Source organism: Python bivittatus, unplaced genomic scaffold (genome assembly GCF_059951505.1).
Source record: "Python bivittatus isolate LINGU-HERP-01145 unplaced genomic scaffold, Pbiv_v1 ctg000080_np1212, whole genome shotgun sequence".
Taxonomy (NCBI): domain Eukaryota; kingdom Metazoa; phylum Chordata; class Lepidosauria; order Squamata; family Pythonidae; genus Python; species Python bivittatus.
This window is the reverse complement of record NW_028277035.1, coordinates 74,591,577-74,612,017: the sequence shown is the minus strand read 5'-3', so window position 1 is coordinate 74,612,017 and position 20,441 is coordinate 74,591,577. Positions and strand designations below refer to the sequence as shown.

General features: G+C 37.7%; 1 protein-coding gene across 2 annotated transcripts in view; it reads right to left on the bottom strand.

Moving 5' to 3' along the window:
* Window positions 1–1,224: 1,224 nt before the first annotated feature.
* PDZRN3 (PDZ domain containing ring finger 3) overlaps window positions 1,225–20,441 on the bottom strand; it is a 217,356-nt gene continuing 198,139 nt past the window's right edge. Inside the window, exons 6-10 of one of the 2 annotated variants that reach the window (XM_088134336.1) lie at window positions 10,505–10,603; window positions 8,261–8,323; window positions 6,664–6,768; window positions 5,440–5,556; window positions 1,225–4,795 (exon numbers count right to left, since the gene is read on the bottom strand). In XM_088134336.1, coding sequence (XP_087990462.1) covers window positions 3,263–4,795; window positions 5,440–5,556; window positions 6,664–6,768; window positions 8,261–8,323; window positions 10,505–10,603 — 1,917 coding nt within the window. In that variant the 3' untranslated portion in view covers window positions 1,225–3,262. Of the gene's footprint in view, window positions 4,799–5,439; window positions 5,557–6,663; window positions 6,769–8,260; window positions 8,324–10,504; window positions 10,604–20,441 lie in introns of both variants that reach the window. The other variant, XM_088134334.1, reaches the window with a different exon arrangement.

The window sequence follows — 20,441 nt, the reverse complement described above, 5'->3', positions numbered from 1 at the left end:
GTTTCTTTTGCTAAGATACACGGGGATTGTGGATTGCAGAGAAAATGTAAGGACAATCTGACTTAATCTTCTGTCATTCCAGCTGCAAAGAATTTAAATGTAATCACATTTGTGGGCAGGGAGGAGAAAGGAGGAAATACATACACTGTTCCTATCTCTGATTGTCACCCTTTTTGTGTGACAATGTCTTTTCCTAATTAGTTTGTTTTCCACAGGGATCTGCCACACAAGACCTCCGTTGAAATCAAAATAAGTGAAGGAGCTTAAATTGCTGATTGCTTCCTTTTATGTGGCTCCCAGACATTTGAGCAATTTTGCTAACAAAAATCTGGTAACCTCTTTCCAAAGGCCACTGAAGATTAGATTAGTTTACATATTTTCAGTTTATAACCCTAATTAATTGTCCATCCAGTGGCCCCTAGGCAGTTTGTGATTTCTAATATGTGATAGCTTGTGTTTTAATTTAAAGAGGGCTAGCAGCAATGGTGAAGCAAGTTCTCTTTTGGGGGATTCTTCCATTTCACAATGCAGGAAGGTGGGAGGATGGTAATTTCAAACTTTGTAGTGATAAAAATAAACATACTGCAGATCACTCCCCCCCCCCATTAACAGGTAAGTTTCTGCAAGTTTAATGGGACTTACTGCCATGAACATTGCATGCTTAGACATTGGTGCCTAAAAGACTTGATAAGGTAAGCTGGCTTCATCATCTCCATATTTATTATGTATTTATTACATTTATATGCCGCCCATCTCCCCCAGAGGGTGACTCTGGGCGGCCCCCAATTAAAACCCCCCAAAACAGTTAAAATATAAAGTCCACATTAATTTAGTTAAAAAGACGAACTATATAAAAAGACCATATACATAAGAAGGCTCCTTGCCTAAACAATGTAAACCATGAGAAAACAAAAATCAGCCATATCTGGGCCTAGAGTTGCTGGGAGTTGGGTGGCATATACATTTAATAACATGAATGAATGAACGAACAAACAAACAAACAAGATGAATATAAGATCAATTTTACCCTTAGGGGTTGCTCCCAAGTTTGGAACTGACTTCTTCCAAAGATTTTTAAGAGACAGAATGAGGTGCCCATCTGGGACTTTACGATTCACAAAAATATAGTGAGGTAGTTCTTTTTCTTCATGCTTTCATTTGGTTAATCTGATGCATTTTTTGCATCTGAGTAATTTAGATTCTCGTGTGCTAACATTTGTAGAAAAGAAGCAACCATGAGGTAACATTTAAAAAAGTTTTGGTATGAGGATTTTAGAAGAAAAAAACAAGATTCTGATCCCCAGTAGTTGTCTCTTATTTTCAAAAACCTAAGAAAACAATGACAAACAATTCTGCATGTTTCCTATCATTTTCAATTTGATGAGAGAGATTGTGATTAAAACTTCTTTTAAAAGGAAAAGAGAATTTCCATGAAATTTCCACGGGTGGAATAGAATATTGAGTTAGTTAGGAGGTGGTGAAGAGTGAATGTTCTGTCTTTTATTCTGCAGTCTTTTCTCTAAAGGTTTGCAGAATCCTTGACTGTTCATACTTCAATTAAATCCCAGGGGAAGACATTGGGCCATTTCCTTGGGACATATGCGTAGCCAAGAAGGGTTCAGCATGAAGAGAAGATATTTAAAACAAACAGTGCCAACAGCAGAATTCTGCCAACTGCAGCAATAAAGCAAGCTCAAAAATACCATCAAAATAATTTTGAAAGAAAAAAAATCATTTTGAGAATATGATTAAGGAAAGAATCTTTTTAGAGAAGGAAACTTCTGAGAAACTGCAAGGTAGATTGTGGCACAGCATTATTTATTTCTTCTAAACTCAAGGATTATTTCCAAGCATGTAGATGCTTGCACCCTGTTCATACCAATACTAAAAATAAACCCAGATTCAACAAACCCAGCTAGAGAAAATCAGTATTGGTGTACAGAACAATGCAAGGCTAGGCAGTGGCAATGCTGGGGATAATGGATTAAAAAAGAGGGAAAAAAAACCCTACTACAATTGAGTTGAAATATAAAACAATAATTTATTTTAACTTCATTTTACTTGTTAATAACTAGTCATGATTTCCATGAAAACTGCTCTCAATTTCAATACATTCCAATCTACAAAGCTGACAGCTACTACAATGGGCATTTCAAATTACACAATTGGTTTTGTAATACCATTAGACACACATGCACATTCGTTCAACAGGCCACAGCCTTGGCAAACTTCGAAACCTTTCAGAGCTGCAGCATGTAGGAGTTGCCTTCTGCTCTTTCAAGTGATACCTACTTCCTTCCTTCAGAAACCAGAGAGAGAGAAATTAAGAGAGTGTAACTGTTAGCTAGAGCCCTAAAGAGTCATATGCATAATACTTTCAGTGCCTAAGTACCGTCTGCCCCATACTCTTTTATGGTAAGCTTCCTCCATAGTCTCTGTATCTGTATCCTCATTTTATTCCAATGATCTATCTCTGGCTACTTTGCTGAAGTAGGACTGTGGCTACCCAAGTATCTATAGTAATCACAGTGAGATTTTAACACTATCAGTCCAGCCAGTGCAATCCAAATTATTCCAATCAGACATCAAATCTAGGGAGGTACATCAGGATTTATCCTATCTGGCAGGTAAGCTGTGTTTAGTTTACCTATCATAGGTCCCATGATGGACAGGCAAGCTGTCCCAGGAGGCAAAACAATATATATGTACAACTCCAAAGACACAGCCGGTGTGATATGTTACTGCAAAACGATTCTAGGAAGGGTTTGCTAGTTCAGCTAAAAATATTGATTAAAACAGTAACTTCGGCAGAAAAAGGACATAATAGCAAAGATATATTGCAAAATACTGTCTTGTTAAAAATACATATTTGAGGTTGTCTTTGCGTTTCTGCATGTGTAACCTTTTTTAAGATATGAATATAGTTTAAAAAGATATTACCTGCGTTAAGTATGATTAATATGTTTTCCTGTTATTTTAAAACACTTTATGCAAAAGGATAACAAGTTACAAAAAAAAGGTACTATTGGTATTCCAAATAAGCTCTGCCTCTTCAGTATTGCCTTCAAAGATTTGGGGTGGATGATCTCTCTCTCCTCTTTGAGAACGTTTGAGAAACCCAAGTTCTCCATTTGAATGGTGGATCCGATGAACGTGTCTTATATACAAACAAACGAACAAAAAAAGTGTTGCCACATTGAACGAGGCAAGAATCTCTACCCCAACGGAAGGGTTTGAGGTACTTAGCTTTGGCACAGAAAAATTATACCGTAGTCACTGACAGGAAGGAGTTGTAAACTTTCGTCCCATCTGGTGATTTTGTGCCATGGGTTAGGAGTTCTTGGATTGTCATCCAATTGTCAAATATCTTTTTGTTTCTTTTCTTCATCATTTTTTTGTGGCTCAATTCTATGATATTCATTTCCTTCTTGTCCTCAGTCCCTTGTTGTTCCTTTAAGCATTCCAACCGGCTTTGCATCATAAACTCGCGCCGCTTCCTCTGCTCCTTTGCTTTCACAACATGCTGCTTCCGCTCCTCCTTACTCCAGTAACGGCCCATCTTCATTTCGCTGATGGCATCGTCATCTGTTGTCATGCCGCTGCGCTCCTCCCTGATCTTTATAGCACGCTCTCGCAGCAGCCGGTCTCTTACTGGCCTCTTGGTAATATAGCGAGTACCGTCACTCCTGACCTTGACTTTCCATTCCATCCTGGGTTCACTCTGGCTTGAAGAGTTCCAGTCTTTACACATGCTCACTAAGCTCATCTGGCTCTGCGCATATTCCACTGCTGACTTCTGTTGGATCAACTGCATGTAGCTCTGGTAGTGCTGGGCATGGGCAGGAATATGGGCATGCTTGTACGGAGAGTGCTGATACGAAGACAAAGAGGGCCCACCGGCTTTGGGAGGTGGAGCTTGGCTTTTGCTTCCATCGTTGAGCTTCCTTTCCTTGACATCCAGCGGCTGGCTAAGATCAGCATCTTTGGGTTTAGCCAGGCTGGCGTCCTGATCTTCTGAGCTAGGCAGCAATGTTTTCAGAGTGCCTTCTGCCCCCTCACTGCCTTGTAAAGTGAGAGTGTCTGCTGTCCTGCATAGAGAGTTGTTCGGGGAGATATCCAACGTGAGCGGTGTGCTTCGGCAACTTTCACCAGTGTTGTATGCACTGGAGCTGTCCTTATCTGATTTTTCTGGGAGCTCAGTGATATCTGAGAGCTCATGTCGGCGGACATCAATGCTGGTATTGTAGTTGCGGAAGCCACTGTTATGCAGCATCCATGGCTCTCGATACTGTTCCTTCAACTGCTGCATCTTATGGGCTCGTACGATATTAAGACACTCCAGCTCAATATTACGCAACTCCTCGTTCAGCATCTCCAGCTCCCTGTCCACACTTTCATGGTCACTTTTACTCATATCCAGAGTACTGTTATGGCAGCACAGACTATATGGGCCTGCGGACTTGACCTGGCATTTCAGTTCCAGCAGTTCACGAAACCTCTCGCACTCATCCACTGAGATGCCAAGGAAGTCTGCATCTGTGCAATCAGCTGAAATAAATGACTCATTGCTGAACTGCATGTCACCACTGCCTAGCGTGTCATGGCTATAAGCAAGCTTCTTCTGGCTTCCCAAAGTGTTTGAGGAAGTAATGTGATCATCGCCATTGTTCTCTTGCTCAGAGCTCTCGTCATTCCGAGTACTGTCATCTGTACGTCCTACACCACTGTCTTTTTCATGTTGGTTGGATAAAATGGTCGCAGTATCTGTGGTGCCACCATCCTCTTCATTTTTCTTCTTCTAAACAGAAAATTAATTAAGAACAGGCATGCCCATTAAAAATGTAAAACTAACACACACAGTCGGGTTTTTTGGCCTAATTTTTATATATGGAATGAGCCAGAGTTTATCAAGATCTTCTCATAGAGAAGATTGATCTGGCCTTCCTTCCTATAGTGAAATGCCATCCACAAAAGGACAATTCTTTGGGCAGCTAAAAACTCATTTATTTTAGTATAAGGCACAACAGAACTGTTTTTTTCAAGTACTGAGAATCTCAAACTCAGTGATGCAAGGCCAAGTGCTAGCTTGTACCATAGACTTTATTTATAAGAATATTTCTGGGTTCCACACAGATATTTTTAGGAACCTAAAATGAAAATGGTAGCTACAAGCCAGTGCTTTCTTTGGAAAAGTATACACCTATCCTGAAAAAGAGACCGAAGTATGTTGGGTCAATGGAGAACTTCCTGAGAACTAGCAATGGTTGGGTGAGCAGTGCCAACAATTTACTTTTGGTAAATGGGTGTTTTGTGGCTGGCTACACCCACCACATGAGACATGTTTTATACCTCCAGTCTGGAGTTTGACTAAGTTCCCACAACAGGCTCTCAACATTTTCCATATGCTCACCAGACGTCTGGCCCAGCCATGGTATCTACCTGCTGCAGCATATTGGCAGTAAACTGCATTGCTTGGTGGTGCTGTTCCTCCAGCATGTCCATATGTAAATCATCCAGAAAATCATTTCTGTCATCATCCATCCATCCCTCATCCAGCTGCAAAGGAAATAAACCAAACAGGGTTCTTAGGAGCATAAAGTTAAGAAGCTTATAAACTATACTGTGCTAAAGAAAATTTAGCAATGGTCTTTTGGAAAACTTTATACATTATTTGGAGCAATCTTCTCACAGAAGTCCTGCTAATTTTCTTCCATGCTGTGAATCCCAAGTGCAGAAGGGTGGATCTGTAAGTATGTGTATTGCTGTCATCCCAGTTTAGAATAGTAAATCATTCTGCACAAATTTCCCCTCTCCAATGTCAAGAATCCCCATCACCCCACTAATTCCTAGAAATAAATTTATTACTGGGATTAAAAAATATCCAGATGGCTTCTGACATGGACATGGACACATGTGGCAATAATATAGTGTTAACTACCAATTGGGACTGTGAAAAACCTCAGAAGGGTGCATCAGTTCAGTGATAATGCTTTGCAAACTGTGTTCAGTGAGCCTCTAGAGGTGCTGGGAGAAGCTTCTGGGTATCTACAAAACCATATCATTATCACGTCTTGATGAGGTGAATTCTGCCTATCCAGCACATTGAGACCAATAGAGCTACTGCAAATGTAAAATATTCAATCTAATAGAGCTACTGCAAATGTAAAATATTCAATCTATTGCCAAATAACTTTGCTTTCCCCTCTTTGGGGAAAAAATAACTTCATGCCTTCACCATTTTTGCATTAACTCTTTGGTCTTCCATTTGCTAGCCCCAGCACCTTTAAACATCATTTCACTTCTTATCTCTTTGACTACATGTTACCATCCCTGCAAAGCATTTCTTTATAGCCCTAGCTCCTACCCTGACTTTTAATTCTATCAGCAGGCTAGTACTCTCATCTGTCATATATATTGTTTGACTGATTAACTGACTACATGCTATTAGATTGGTGTTGGCTCTTAGTGACCACATAGATAGACCTTTTCCAGGATGACCTGTCCCTTGGAATGTGGCTCTTCACCTTTTCCAAGGGTCCACCTATTACTGCTGTTATTGGCTTAATATACTGATATATCCTGCAGGAACCTTTTTATTATCAATTACAGGGACCGTTCATTGTAAAACAAAATACATCCACATAAGTAATTGAAATACTGCACCTGGAGAATTTCTGGTCTTGCTATGAGTAAGGAGACATTCTTGCTTTCTTCACTGGTCAAGAGAGCTACAGCTTCTTCTCGATTTTGTATCTCAATTCCATTAATCTGATGGAAGAAAATGAAAAAAAAAATCTTCTTCTGGTCCCCCTCTCCAATCATCTAGAAGGTGCATCAAAATAGGCCTCTAGAAAAACCTGCCGCTATATTGATATTTTTGACAGATATATTACTCTGGGTTTAGACACTTATACAGCCTATGGCATTTAATTTATCAGAACAACCTGCAGATTCATGAAACAAATAGAACTATCTGAGTTCAGTTCTGCATTTACCCCCAGAGCCAATGATCAAGGTAATTGCTTTTTAGCTCCTTTTTGAATCTCTAAAATGGGAAGAATTTACCTCATACCCACTTCCCATATTCTTTTTCTTCTTCTTTTGGTTCACCAAAATAATCAAGCAGCTACAGTGTTTAATGTTTTAGGGGCAAAAAAAAAAAAAAAAAAATCAGTTCATGTTTTAGGAGCATCCTAACATGGAATGAGCTGATTTTCCATGTCAAGGAAAAGTCTAGTTTTAAAACTTTGCCCTGGAAAGATAAATACCTCTTCTTGCCACATAAACTTTATTGCATCAAAAAGTAATGTGACATTTGGGATTCACGGGACTGTTGTGAGGCTGAATAAAATAAGGATTATAAATCTCTTTGCCTGCTAAAAGTGCTATATGATGGCAAATTCAATAACATTACACCAGTGTTAAGAGACTGTTGGATTATCCCCTGAGGTAGTTTTTCATAAACATAATGCTGTCAGGTAACACTTTGCCTTTCATGGTTGATCTATGAGAGTAAATACAACTGCATTTGGACTAAAACGGCTAGCATCTGGCCTTTCACCAGGAGACTGTTTTGGTGGGATTTATCCAGGGGGATTTTCAAAATATGATTGGTAAAGTTAGACTGGGGAAGCTGAAAAAAATCCCAAAAGGCAGCAACGACAAACCATGTCTGCCAAGAAAATTACACGGACATGCCCACGAAGTCACCAGAAGTGTGGTTCATCTCAAAAGAAATTTTAATCTCAGTGGTTCACAAAGTCAGTATATGAAAAACCATAAAATCCCTCCAAATTGGTTCTTCAAACAGGCTTGGGGATCCCAGGGAAATAGGGCGCCTGGGAGGTGGCTACACTGTGTGTAGGATGCTGGTCCATTCTTCCAGAGTCTTATTTATATCTGTGTTTAAACTGTATGTAAATTAAATTGTTTTAATTGTTGTATTATACTCTTGTTTTATATCTGTTTTAACTGATTGTTTTATTGTACGCCACCCAGAGTCATGCCTGTGAGATGCTTGGCTATATAAATTTTATACATAAATAAATAAATAAATACAAAAGTTAAAGTAGGGTTTCACATAATAGGAAAGATGCTTGGATTAGAAAGTCAGCCTTAGAGTCTACCTGGGTGACTCTGACCCATTCGCTCTCTCTCGGGAGTATTGGAGAAGGGAATACCCTGCATATGGCTTTGAGCTCCTAGAGGAAGGTAAAATATAAATATAAACAATAAATAAATACATATTTTACAAGCTCACTTGAATTATGCGATCGCCCTCTCTGATGCGGCCGTCCTTGGCAGCAATGCTGTTTGGATCAATCTATAAAATAACAAAAAGCAGCTTTTCAACTGTATTCCTATCCACCCAGCATGTGTTTTTAACAATTAACAAATATTTATTCCCCCGTCTCAGGGTAATGTAATTTTTAAACCGGGTTTAATAAGCTTAAGTGCATCAATTGCTGATTTCCTGGACTGGACTGGTTTATAATTCTACCTCGGTGGGTAGAAATTAATCATGGTTCTTACAGACCAGGTAAGGTGCTCACATTTAATCACCCCTTGTATCTTAGGCAGGCATTTGCTTACTTGGGCAAAAAGCTTAAGTATAGTCTATATTTTTTCACATTTGAGTATTGTGGAAAGACCTTCACATGCTTAGTGTGGACACCTAAAGAGGGTCCTCAACAGTCGGGAATCCTGATAGAACAACATTCACAGTTATGGGAGAAGGCTGCTGTGGCATTTGTGCCCTGAATTTTTCTCCCAGTAACATCTACCTGCCTGATAGTCTAGTAAAGTGAATACTTTATGTGACCCCTTGAACCTTCTCAGTTGCCACCCTTCCAGCATTCCCAGCATTCAAACAATCCCCTCTTTTTTGGCCTTCAGGAAGTTAGTGATGAAAAACTCTTCCATTTCATCAAGCCATTTGGGCTGGTTCATTCTAACTATTCCTCCTGAGAAGGAATTGGTTTTATTCATCTGAATACTTCTTATACTTTTATGTTGGCATAATGTATTACTTTGTTTTAAATTTGACTTGTATCCTAATTATATATTAGAGAGTTGTACACTACTCAGAGTGGGGTGATTGGAACAAACTAAAAGCCCTGTAGATATATTAATATACATTCAGTAACCTATTCAGGTATATCACACAATATATGAAAAATGTCTTGTAACATATATGTTGTGGGGACCGGCTGTATGTATGTCCACATTTTCAAGCACATTTCAGTCCTCAGTAGCAGGAAAACACTTGCATAGGCTTGAGTGTTGTCTTGAATTCACAAATGAGCCCTGCTGTAGTTAACACACACACAAATACACACACACACACACATCAACTGCACGAGGGTTTCAGAGAAAACCCTCTGAAAAAAATACTGATTTGTTGGCATGATTTTGTTTACTGAACTTATTTGTAAAATAGTTGCATTTAGCCTCAGTAGTGCTTAACATACCTGTTCTTGTTAATACATTGACCCCCATCCCCATCCCCTTGCAAAGTCACTGAAAATTTCAGCCCTACTTCATCCATGCCTCCTTGGTCTTTTCAGGCTGAAAAACCAATGAGAAAACTTTATGTGGTCCTACATGCAAGTAAATATCACATTACGTGTTTGCATTTCATTAGCTTCAGACCTTAGTGCTTATAATTCCACACCCAATCCCTACTCTACTATGCAAACGTGGCAGCTTGGTATAACACTTCATGCATTTCATGAAGTGGGATTTAGAAATATGTTTATTATTGGTTAGGGTCCCATGAGACTCTTGATCTTTTCTTCCGCAACAGACTAACAGGCAACCATTACAAATTAATTGTGGCATACTGAAATCAATGGGGCTTAAATTAGTTATGACTAATCTCATTATTTTTATATTAACCCACTTCAATAGAAACAAAAATTCTTTTAGTGGGGACAGTTGACACATTCAATGAGTAAGTCATCAAGTAACAGGAATCTAAGCAATCCATGAGTAGGACCCATAGGTGTAGGAGTCTGGTGTTTTCAACAAGAACATAAATCATTTATTTATATAATTAAAGTTAATAAAAAAGCAGAAGGAACTTGGAGATGGCAAGCAGCAAGGAAAACACCCATGTGCATGTTGGTGACTATGGCAACAACTTTAGGAAGCCCATCTCTAAAGAGTGCATTCTGCAATAGAAATCAACCCTGAGAAGGCACAACTTCCCTACTTAATTTCTGACCAAGTAATCACAGAGTGTAAGTCTGAAGACTTGAATGGATAGCTGAGCCTTTATCTAGGACATTTGTAGGTATCCTTCAAAACTAGGTCTGGAACTTTTATTAAAATTCATCCATGAATGGGGAGTATAAACGCTAGCATACCAGAGGATTTTTAAAAATAATATATCAACTCTCCTTTAGGAAGATAATAAGAAATGTAACCGACAGCAAGCTTAAAAGAAAACTCTATTGCACCTACAGTCAAAAGGCTGGCGTTGTTTAAGGGGATTTCATCTCACCTCACTGATATAAATACCAATATCATCTTCATCATCAGTTCTGTAGCAGACTGTAAGGCCAAACTTGTCCTGACTGTTCACTCGATGTAGATCCACTTCCTAGAGCAAAGGAACAAAAGAAGGTAGAGTGTCAGTTTTGTTCTTCAAACTAGGTAACAATATTTTGCTTACTGTTTCTTTTTCAATGTTTAAAATGACTGCAGTAAGTTAATTTACTGCCCTAGAAGTGATTATGGACATACAGTCAATGCTGAAAGCAATTGTGACCCTTCATCAATATTAAGTCATTTTGAAAATACACTCTTTTATTGATCATATGGAAGAAAAATGGTCTGTCTCTTATGGTGTGTCAACATCTGAAAAGCTAAAAAAGCTGAAGCTAAAAGACAAGAGAGTTTCTAAAACTTCTAATTTTAGTGCTAACACTGTGTGTACATAGAAGATTTCCCCATATAAGAATTGGAATTGGTCTCTTTAGACCATATAAATCTTTTGGTTTTAGTAAAGATCTCATGAGCAATATTTAAATTATTGAATGAATAATGAATGCTAGATCCATTTCTACTGGAGATGCATCTATTAGCATATTTCTTTGGTGATGTGTGAAGTATAACTTTGACATGTGATCCAAATACTTTAATCCTCAAATCATCCAGGATCATTTAAATACCCAATGAAAGCAGTGTTTAGTTTGAGCCATAAAACCAAGCCCATTATTATATAATTTCAAGGCAACTCCTAAGCACATTCTCTGGGTTTTCTTTTAAAGGCATTAATAACTTGGGCTACTGCTCTACAAAATTTCCTATTTTTTTGCCTAGTTTGGGCTCCAAAGAACCTAAAATGACTAATGCATGCTGAAAAAAATGTTTGGAAGCTTCACAGAAAAGGTGCAGAACAGATGTACAAGATACATAACATGTGATTTTTTTCCAGACTTCATTTAACAACAAAAAAATGATAGCAGAAAAAGCTAGAATTAAGTTTAAACAGTCCTCCCTTTCTAAACCAGTACTTAAAGAAAACCTCATAGCATTCCTTTCCATAGACAAGCAAGGAAAATGTGCAGAGGACAGCTTCTGAAATTCTTTCCAAGAGGCATCTGTATTTTGTTTTGTGAAACAAAATAACTTCTTGTGTCAGTGTGAGTTTATACTTTTCCCTGGTATTGTGCTTGAGAGCTGCAGAGACTCTGGGCTGCGTCTTATGATCAGGAGGAGTGGAGAAGCTGGCAGTATTCTGAACCCTTGCTTTAGGGAAGTTTTCCTGGATTTTTCTTTCCTCCAGAGCCCCAAACCAGAGCTTCCCTATCTTCCAACTCCATTTTTCTTTTGCTGGCTTCACCCCACATACCAGATTTGCTTCTGTTCTGTTGTGTCTTCTAATGAACACGCAAGCCAACCGAGCCCTGACACTCTTTTTATAGCTCCTTTCCAACATTCTGTTGTACTGGAAGGATAAACAAGGTAGGGAAAGGATGTAGAGCAGGACTTCTGCAATTCCAACCCATTTAGCAGCTGTGACCATAGAAAGCATCTTTAATTTATTTTGTGTAACAAAATAACATGTTGCATCGGTGTGGGCACTTTCTCCCTGAGGACCAACCAGGGAGTATGCATATGTGTGAGGGTTTAATCAGCATGGCACATAAATATCTCACTTGTGGGTGTTTGTGTACACATGTGCACTGGGAAGCAAAGGGCAAGTTCCATAGATTCCACTCTGGGTGATGGGATGAGGAGCAACAAGATGCATTCTGCCTCTCTAATAGGGATGCATTGAGGGAATTATTTTTCTGCCCATCCCTGCGGATCATTTTTTAGCTTGGTTTTTCTTTTGCCAGCTTCTCCCTCCACACCAAATTTGGTCCTGTTCTGTTCAGTATTCAGAAAGTTATTGTGCCAATGGGTACACTGAGTTCTGAGCCTCTTTGTACAATTTATTTCCAACATTTCTTTGGATTGGAAAGAATAAAAAGATGATTGCTTTGGTGAATAGGTCTGATTCATGGTTCTTTCAGGGAAAGAAATCATGGCTGGTGCATGTCTGGGTTATCATTATGTTGCAAAGTTCTGAAATTTAATGTCAACAATTGAATTAACAATATGACTCTTACTGGCTTCATTTATTAATGTGCTATTATTTAAAGATGCATTTATTTGCTTATTACACTTACATAAGAATGAATCTGCCAGAGACTCCCAAACATTTATAATTAACAATTAAAAATAAAACATAGATAGTACAGAAAACACAAAACATTCACAGAAGATAAATTTAAAACATAATTCTATAGTCTGATGGAGCTACTATTGTCCAATCCAAAATAATAGCATAATAGCAGCAATAATACTCAACACCAAATATTAATTACCAAATACTCTCTGGAAGAGGTCTCATAGTTTCAGGTAATAAATTAAGGAAGTGGCCAATTTAATTTCTAAGGTGAGGTTATTCCAAAGAATGGGGGCCCTAACCAAAAAATGCCTCTGCTGTTGGCCATCCTCACATCACAGAGGTGGGAGGTAACCAACAGCTTCTCCTGGGATAATGTATAGATCAGGTAAGTTTAATATCACAATTATCCAACTTTATGCTCCAGCCACTGATGCAGAAGAAGAGGAGGCGGAGGAATGTTATGGTCAAGTTCAATTTGAAACTGACAAAACAAGAAAGCAAGATGTGCTGCTTATGATTGGAGACTAGAATGCCAAGTTTGAAATAGCAATGAGGAAAACTTACTTGCACTTTATGGCCTAGGAAAAAGAAATCCAGCAGGAGAACTACTTATGTCTTCATTGTTAAAACATTCTCAAAACCACCAGAATGACTCTTATCATTCACATGGAGTACACAGAAATTGAATTGACTATAGTATTAATACAAGGAGGTGGAAAAACTCAGTTACAACAGCAAAAACATGACCAGATGCTGACTGTGGAACAGATCACAAACTGCTCACATGCAAGTCTCAAGTTCCAAGTCCAGCTAAAGCAAAGAACAAAGCCAACCACTTCCCATGATATGATCTTGAGAATATATCCATCATTTTCAAGGAGAACATCAGGAATTGCTTTGAAGTACTGAACCTTAATGACAGGCAACCAGAGGAACTATAGAATGAAATGCAAGAAGTTGTTAAGGATGAATGTGAAAAGACCACCAAAGAACAAGAAACGGAAGAAACCAAACTGGATATCAGGTAACAGATGGTGGAAAAAGCCAAAAAGAGAAGACAAACAAGAAATAGTATTACTATGACGTCTGTAAAGATTAAAAAACAAAACAAAACACCACCAAGGAAAGTTCCAATCTCAAAGTAAAAGGTAAAAGGATGCCAATAGACATATGGTCACTGATTCAAAAAAGATCAAACAAAATTGGAAGAAGTATACTGAAATTCTGTATACCAGGGATGTCAAAATTCAAGATACTTTGATATTCCCTATTTTCTAGAACCTCTAATACTAGATGTGAGATCAATACTGGCTACTGGAATTGATAGAAGACATACAGAAATATGGCAAGGAACAAAAGAAGAATTAGTATAGTTTTGAACCAAGCTGTACCAGCAAATCTGGAGAATAACAGGGGCCAAAAGATTGGAAGAGGTCATTCTATATGTTAATATCAAAGAAAGATTTAAGAGAGTGTGCAAACTACTGCACCGTATTCTTACTTCCACATGCCAGCAAAATAATGCTTAGGAACATCCAAAAGAGATTAGAGCCCTACATGGAAATAGAAATGGCAATGATCAAACTGGTTTTAGAAAAGCCCAAGGAACGAGGCCTTTATTGATGTACCCTGTATCATTGAGAAAGCCAAAGAATACCAAAAAGAAGTTAGCATGTGTTTCATAGATTATAGAAAGGCCTTTGATTGTGTCAACAGCCTTAGGTTATGGAATGTTCTTAGGAAAACAGGAATCTTAGAACATATCATTGCCTTCATGCAAAATCTATATATAGGATAGAAAGACACATTCCAGATGGAACATGGTGAAGCAGACTGGTTGCAGGTTGGCAAAGAGTGAGACAAAGCTGTATTCAACCTAGTTTATATTGAAGGAGGCTGGACTGGAAAATGTTAACATGGTTTTAAAACTGGAGAAAAAAACTTCAATAACTTCCACTATGCTGATGACACTTCTCTGATAGAGAAAAATGCAAATCATCTGCAAGGTCTACTAAGGAAAGTCAAAGAGCACAGTGAAAAAATGGGATTACAATTAAAATTAAGAAAACCTAGCTAATGACAACAGGTACAGCAAACAGCCTTAGAAGTGACAATGAAGATATTGAAGTGGTGGCTAGCTTCTGCTTTTAGATCAACTATCAACAATAAAGGAAGTAGCAGTCAAAAAATATGCAAAAAATTAGAACTTCATAGGGTAGCTGTGAAGACCTTGAAAAAGATACTCAAATACTGGGGTGTTTTTATACCTACAAAAATCAGGATCATGTAAGCAATGATTTTCCCAGTGACATTCTAGGGAAGCAAAAGTTGGACTTTGAAGAAGCAGGAGAGAAAGTGTACTGATGCTCCCAAATGTTGGTGTTGGAGAAAACTCTTGAAAATACCATGGATAGCCAAGAATCAATCCAGAGTTTTCACTCAAGGCACAAATGACTAGGCTCAAATTATCATATTTTGGACACATTATGTGAAACCCTAGTTGTCTCGAGAAGTCTATAATGGCTGGAAAGGTGGAAGGAAAGAGAAAAAAAAGGACAACCAGTGGCAAGGAGGATGGATGCATTACAATGACAATGGTTGCACCAAGAGAAAACTTGAAGGACCAGGCTGCAGACAAATCAGCTTAGAGAAGTTCTCTCTTTGTGGTTGCTAAGAGTGCCAACCCCTATCTGATAGCACATAATCAATGACTGAATAAAACTTGTTAATTCAGACTGATATACTGAAAGTCACCTTCAGGTGGATTTTTGTGCCTCTCCCACACTCATCCTGGTTTTCTAGGTGTAATAGCCAAGTGGCTAGAAATCTGAAATATAGCTTCAGATGTACACTGGTGGTGGTACATAGCTAGAACTAGTGCATATAATTACACAACTGGTACCTTAAAGTGAAAAAGTACAAAGAGAACATTATCAAGGATAATATAGATATGTAGATATATTGGATATATATCTGTATATCTAAATCCTAGCTACAAATATATAATTCATTCACATACACATGTGGTGAATAGAATATTTACTGGATATTGCACTGGAGCCTTGAGAGAAACACAAAGACATTTTTGAATAACAACCACCTTGTATTTGAATTGCACTGGGCACAGAAGTAATCTTTGGGAAGTTGAAAGACCCTGCTATAATTTAAGATTAGCCAACATCTCTTATTTTGTTTTTGTCTCTCTTGCTTCCACCTATTTCTTTTCCATAATACTTAACTAACACAAAATATAAGAATACATAACAAAATGATGGAACTACACTCTTCTATCTGCTTTTATAATAAACTTAATAATGACAATAAATCTAAATAGATTTATTGGATCATAATGGAGCACTAAGACTGGCTTCAAACATCAGAAGAGAGAATGAATATACTTCATATACATATACATATGGGGGGGAGAGGGAGAGAGAGCACACGCGTGTGCGCAGGAAGGAGGACAACTCTCCATTTTAAATATTTGAATATCTTCCACTATATGATTTAATAATTAATTTTTTTATATTGTTGTTAATACTTACATTCACTGGTTTTTTCCACTTGATTCTATTCTATTCCAACATACCTTGTGGTTTCAGGCATTCTGACCTAATGGTTTCTATCCACTCAACATTTATTTAAATGCTGCAATTTTATACCATAATTATATATACCAATTTCTCTCTCAAGTTTCTTGTTTTTCACAATTTTTGTTTTTGACAGTAGAAATTGGCCAGTGGAATTGGCCAGTGGAACTACAAGTGGAATTGAACTCAGAAGTCTCATCAAGTTTCAAACTTTGTATTAGGTTTTTTTGTACATCTTAATATCACTGATGGCAAATGGGGGAGTGCATGGAATTCCAGCCCTTATCGTCTTGTCAATTAGTAAATACTCCTTTCTAAAACAATATTATAATTTGCTCACTTTCTTAGCATAGAGCAACCATAAACCCCTGTTGACCATTCATAAAGCAGTGAAAATGTGGCAGTTCCAGCAGGCATTTGGTAAGATGTAGTGATTTATTCCCTGGTAGTCTATTTTGATAACTGTTGAGTTGGTTATCCCCCTGATGTATAGTATGTATTTTAAATCTGTTTCTTTGTTTTTGTCATTTTTACTGTATGTTTATTTTATTTTTAACACGTAAGCTGCCTCAGAGTTATAGTACCTTGGTGATCCAGGTAGCATACAAATTAATAAATCAAATCAAACCATACAATATTTTAAGAGACCCCAAATGTACCTCTCATATACTTACTGCTTAGAACTGCAACTAAGCAACATTTATTTAAGGATTGTTTGAAAGAGCTAGGAATGAAAAGAGAAGTCAACACATGTGTATGATAATAGTCTGGAAAACCATTTACACATGCCTACCTGTGGGAAAAACACACCCACAGTGTTTAGATCAAGAATGCTCATTTTTTCTCCTGTATTATTGCATTATAAGATCTAGCATAATAGCCTGTCAGCCAAGAACCTCTCTGTTTCAACTCACCATGTCACTCACTGGGAAAAGACAATAAAACTCACTGATATGAATAATTTATTGGCATGTCTAGATGACAGCTGCCACGATAAGCAACCTCTTGTTATTTACTTGTCAACATGTGTAATTTGTTTTGAAAAAAAACAGAGCAGTAAATGTCAGTGACATTTCAGATGGTATTTAAATGATTTTCAATCAATAGGGACGATTGTGAATGGCTCCACATTCTCTCATTGTGCTTTCTTTTGTTACAGAAAGGTTGAACGTTGGTATAATGGAAGAAATTTTCCATATTTCTAAGGCTCTGCCATTATTTTTAGCAAAGGGATTGAGGGAGGCTGATCAATAAGGGCGATTAGATAATGTCAACCAAATGCAGTTTCTGGGTCACTACTTTAGATGTTATATACCAAAAGGAAATGAAGTCAGTAAAGTCTGGCTTTAACTGATTTTAGGGAAATGTAGTTACCTTGCCCTTCAAGTTTTTTTTTCTTAAAAACATATTTATGTCAACTATAATGGTGTAAAATGGAAAAACATTTAAACTAACAAACGTAACTGAAATTGATAAATAACTTGTTCTATATATATATGTTTAATCACCGTGCATTATGTGCATCACAGCAGCCTTTCTCCACTGGTGTTCCAGGGGTTCTGTAGGAGATTGTGACTGGGAAAAACGAAGCACTGCTTTTTGAAATTCACATGTCACACAATGCATGTGGGAATTTTTACACACCATGACTCAGCTGCCAGCCTGCCACTTTGCTAATGTTATAAACATTGTAAAACATGGATTGTGTAGGGTAAAAGTGGATTGTATTGTGAAGTTTTCATATTTTTTTGCCATTGTTATGCAGAGGTTCCCAGAGACCTGGAAATCATTTCAAGGATTCCTCCAGAGTAAAAAGGTTGAGACAGGCTGCACTGGAGAATGGAATGCATAGCTCACACACGTACAATGCAGCTCCTGGAGAAATCCTGATGCAAGCATTCTGGATGGCAGTAAAGATATGCCGTGGCTGCCCTATTTTTGAAATGTTCATTTTCTACTACGTTTGACCCCTGGGTTAAGAAGTCATGAGAGGGGGCAAAAGCTACAGGCAAAGGCTGAAGCATGTATGCAGCTCTCAGAATGATTCTGGGCTTTCATCCAAACCCTGTAGGAGCAAGTTCAGGGAGGTTCCTTCCACTGATAGGAATGGGAAAGGAAATCTCTGTGATATACATGGAACCCCTAGGAAAACTAGCAGTTGCTTGGTAGAGGCAAAGCTTCAATAACATGCAGGGCTATCATTAAAAACTTCACTCTCAACTCTTTGGTTTGCTCTGTTAATGTTATCTGGAATATCACATTCATATTGACATTCACACTCATGTGGATTAAGTTAAAGCATGTGTTTAGGACTGAAACCAGGTTTTATGTTTCAAACATTGTTAATGGTTTGGGTATTTTCACTCTCCTGCATCTCAGCTGATCACTTGTGGTTTTCAATATGACTCAAGTTCAGCCCACATCATTTCTTCATTCCCTACTATGCATTTTTGCCTGAGGATGCTGGGGGTAAATGGTCAAAGAAATATTAAAGCAGATATCTGAAGAATTGATGTTTAGACAAATAGTGCTTAGAACAAAAAAAAAAAAAATCCCCTTCAGGACAGCTTCTGAACAGGTGTTTATTATCTGGATTTTTATGAGTAATTATATGCAGATTTACCCTTGAGTACAATCGCTTCAGCCCTGGTTTGAAGTAGAAATAACTGGGATTTGAGGCTACCCTAAATGTGATAATTTTGTCTATAGAGAAAGAGTAACAGCTGTTTCCTAGTTGTTTGCATTTCAGCAAAGTTTTAATATAAACACAAAGCTTCAAGAGTTTATGGATATCAATTCTATTAATCTGAATCTGCAAAGCAAGTTATTTTTTTTTCTTTTAAGCAAAAACCAATTAGATTTTCCAGATACTCCCTAAAATAGAGGGATAAATAAAATCTTGTTTTCAAGGAGCCCGTCCTGTAATGGCTTTGGGAATGCAGATATGATTGCAGTTTAAGCTTGGTTGTATTATATTGTGGTTTTGTGGGTTTTTAGGTTTATTCTTTATTTCTGTTCTATGCTTTTAATCCTGTGTTAGCTATCCTGTATTATAATTCACACATTTGGCAGCCATACAGATAGCTGAATTAAATAAATATCCAGAGGAGTAAGGGGGGAAAAAAAGTAAATCATATTTGGCTCTGGATTCCCCACCAACTCTTCAGCAAGGATAAGAAAGGGTAAAGCTCATTCCTTTAATGAGGCCAGATGGTTACCTTCCATCAAGTGAACAAAACAATTTGATAAGACAAACTGGAGGATTTATTTTATTGCACATTTTGACATGAAGAGCCTTAGCTCTGAGCCAGAAATCCTCCTTTGCTCACTAAAGTCCCAGAAAAGACTTTTGTATGAAATCCTGCTAGCTAAGAATAAAGGGGCTGGTAGTCTAACATCTATACGTATCTATAGAAACAATATTCAGGAAAGTTGGTAGAATAACATAGATTAATGGCATGACACTGTATAAATCAGCTTCCTAAACTGCATTTTTAGACAATGAAGAGAAATGTTTTGTAGGCTCACTGGAATGATTGGAAAATGCATAATGTCAGTAGTCTCATTTTCAAAGAAGTCTGGTATTTTCTAAAGATGGTGCACATTATAAGAGCCAGGAATGAGCATTAACATGACTCTGAGAGATAGATTATTCTTGTGTTATAGAATTCTCATAAAACCCAACAATATACAAATACAAGATGTGGAATACAATTGCATAAAATTATTCTGGCTCTGTGCCAACTTGCAACTGATAAGGAGAGTTAACAAGATGGATACTGATGATATACAAACACTATCCACTGTTAGACAAGGATACAATAGTGTCTTATAACATTATTATGCCTACAGCTACTCATAACAGTAAGATTTCAATAGAAGAGAATATCTGTAGCTCAGGATTGAACTGTGGAGTCCTTGATGCTCTCTGAGCTTGGCTGTTCGCCTGCAGATGTTTCATTACCCAACTAGGTAACATCATCATGATTTTTTTTGTGCTCAGCAGATTATTGAACTTTATTTCAGACAATCCTTGTTAGGGCCAGGTTTAAGCTTTATAAAATCAGAGTTGTTCTTTTGAAAAGGACACAAAGGATTGCTTGTATTGGAAATTAATTGCTCTCTGGAGTGAATAAGGTTGCAAGGTATTGAGCTTGGAAGGTTCTCCT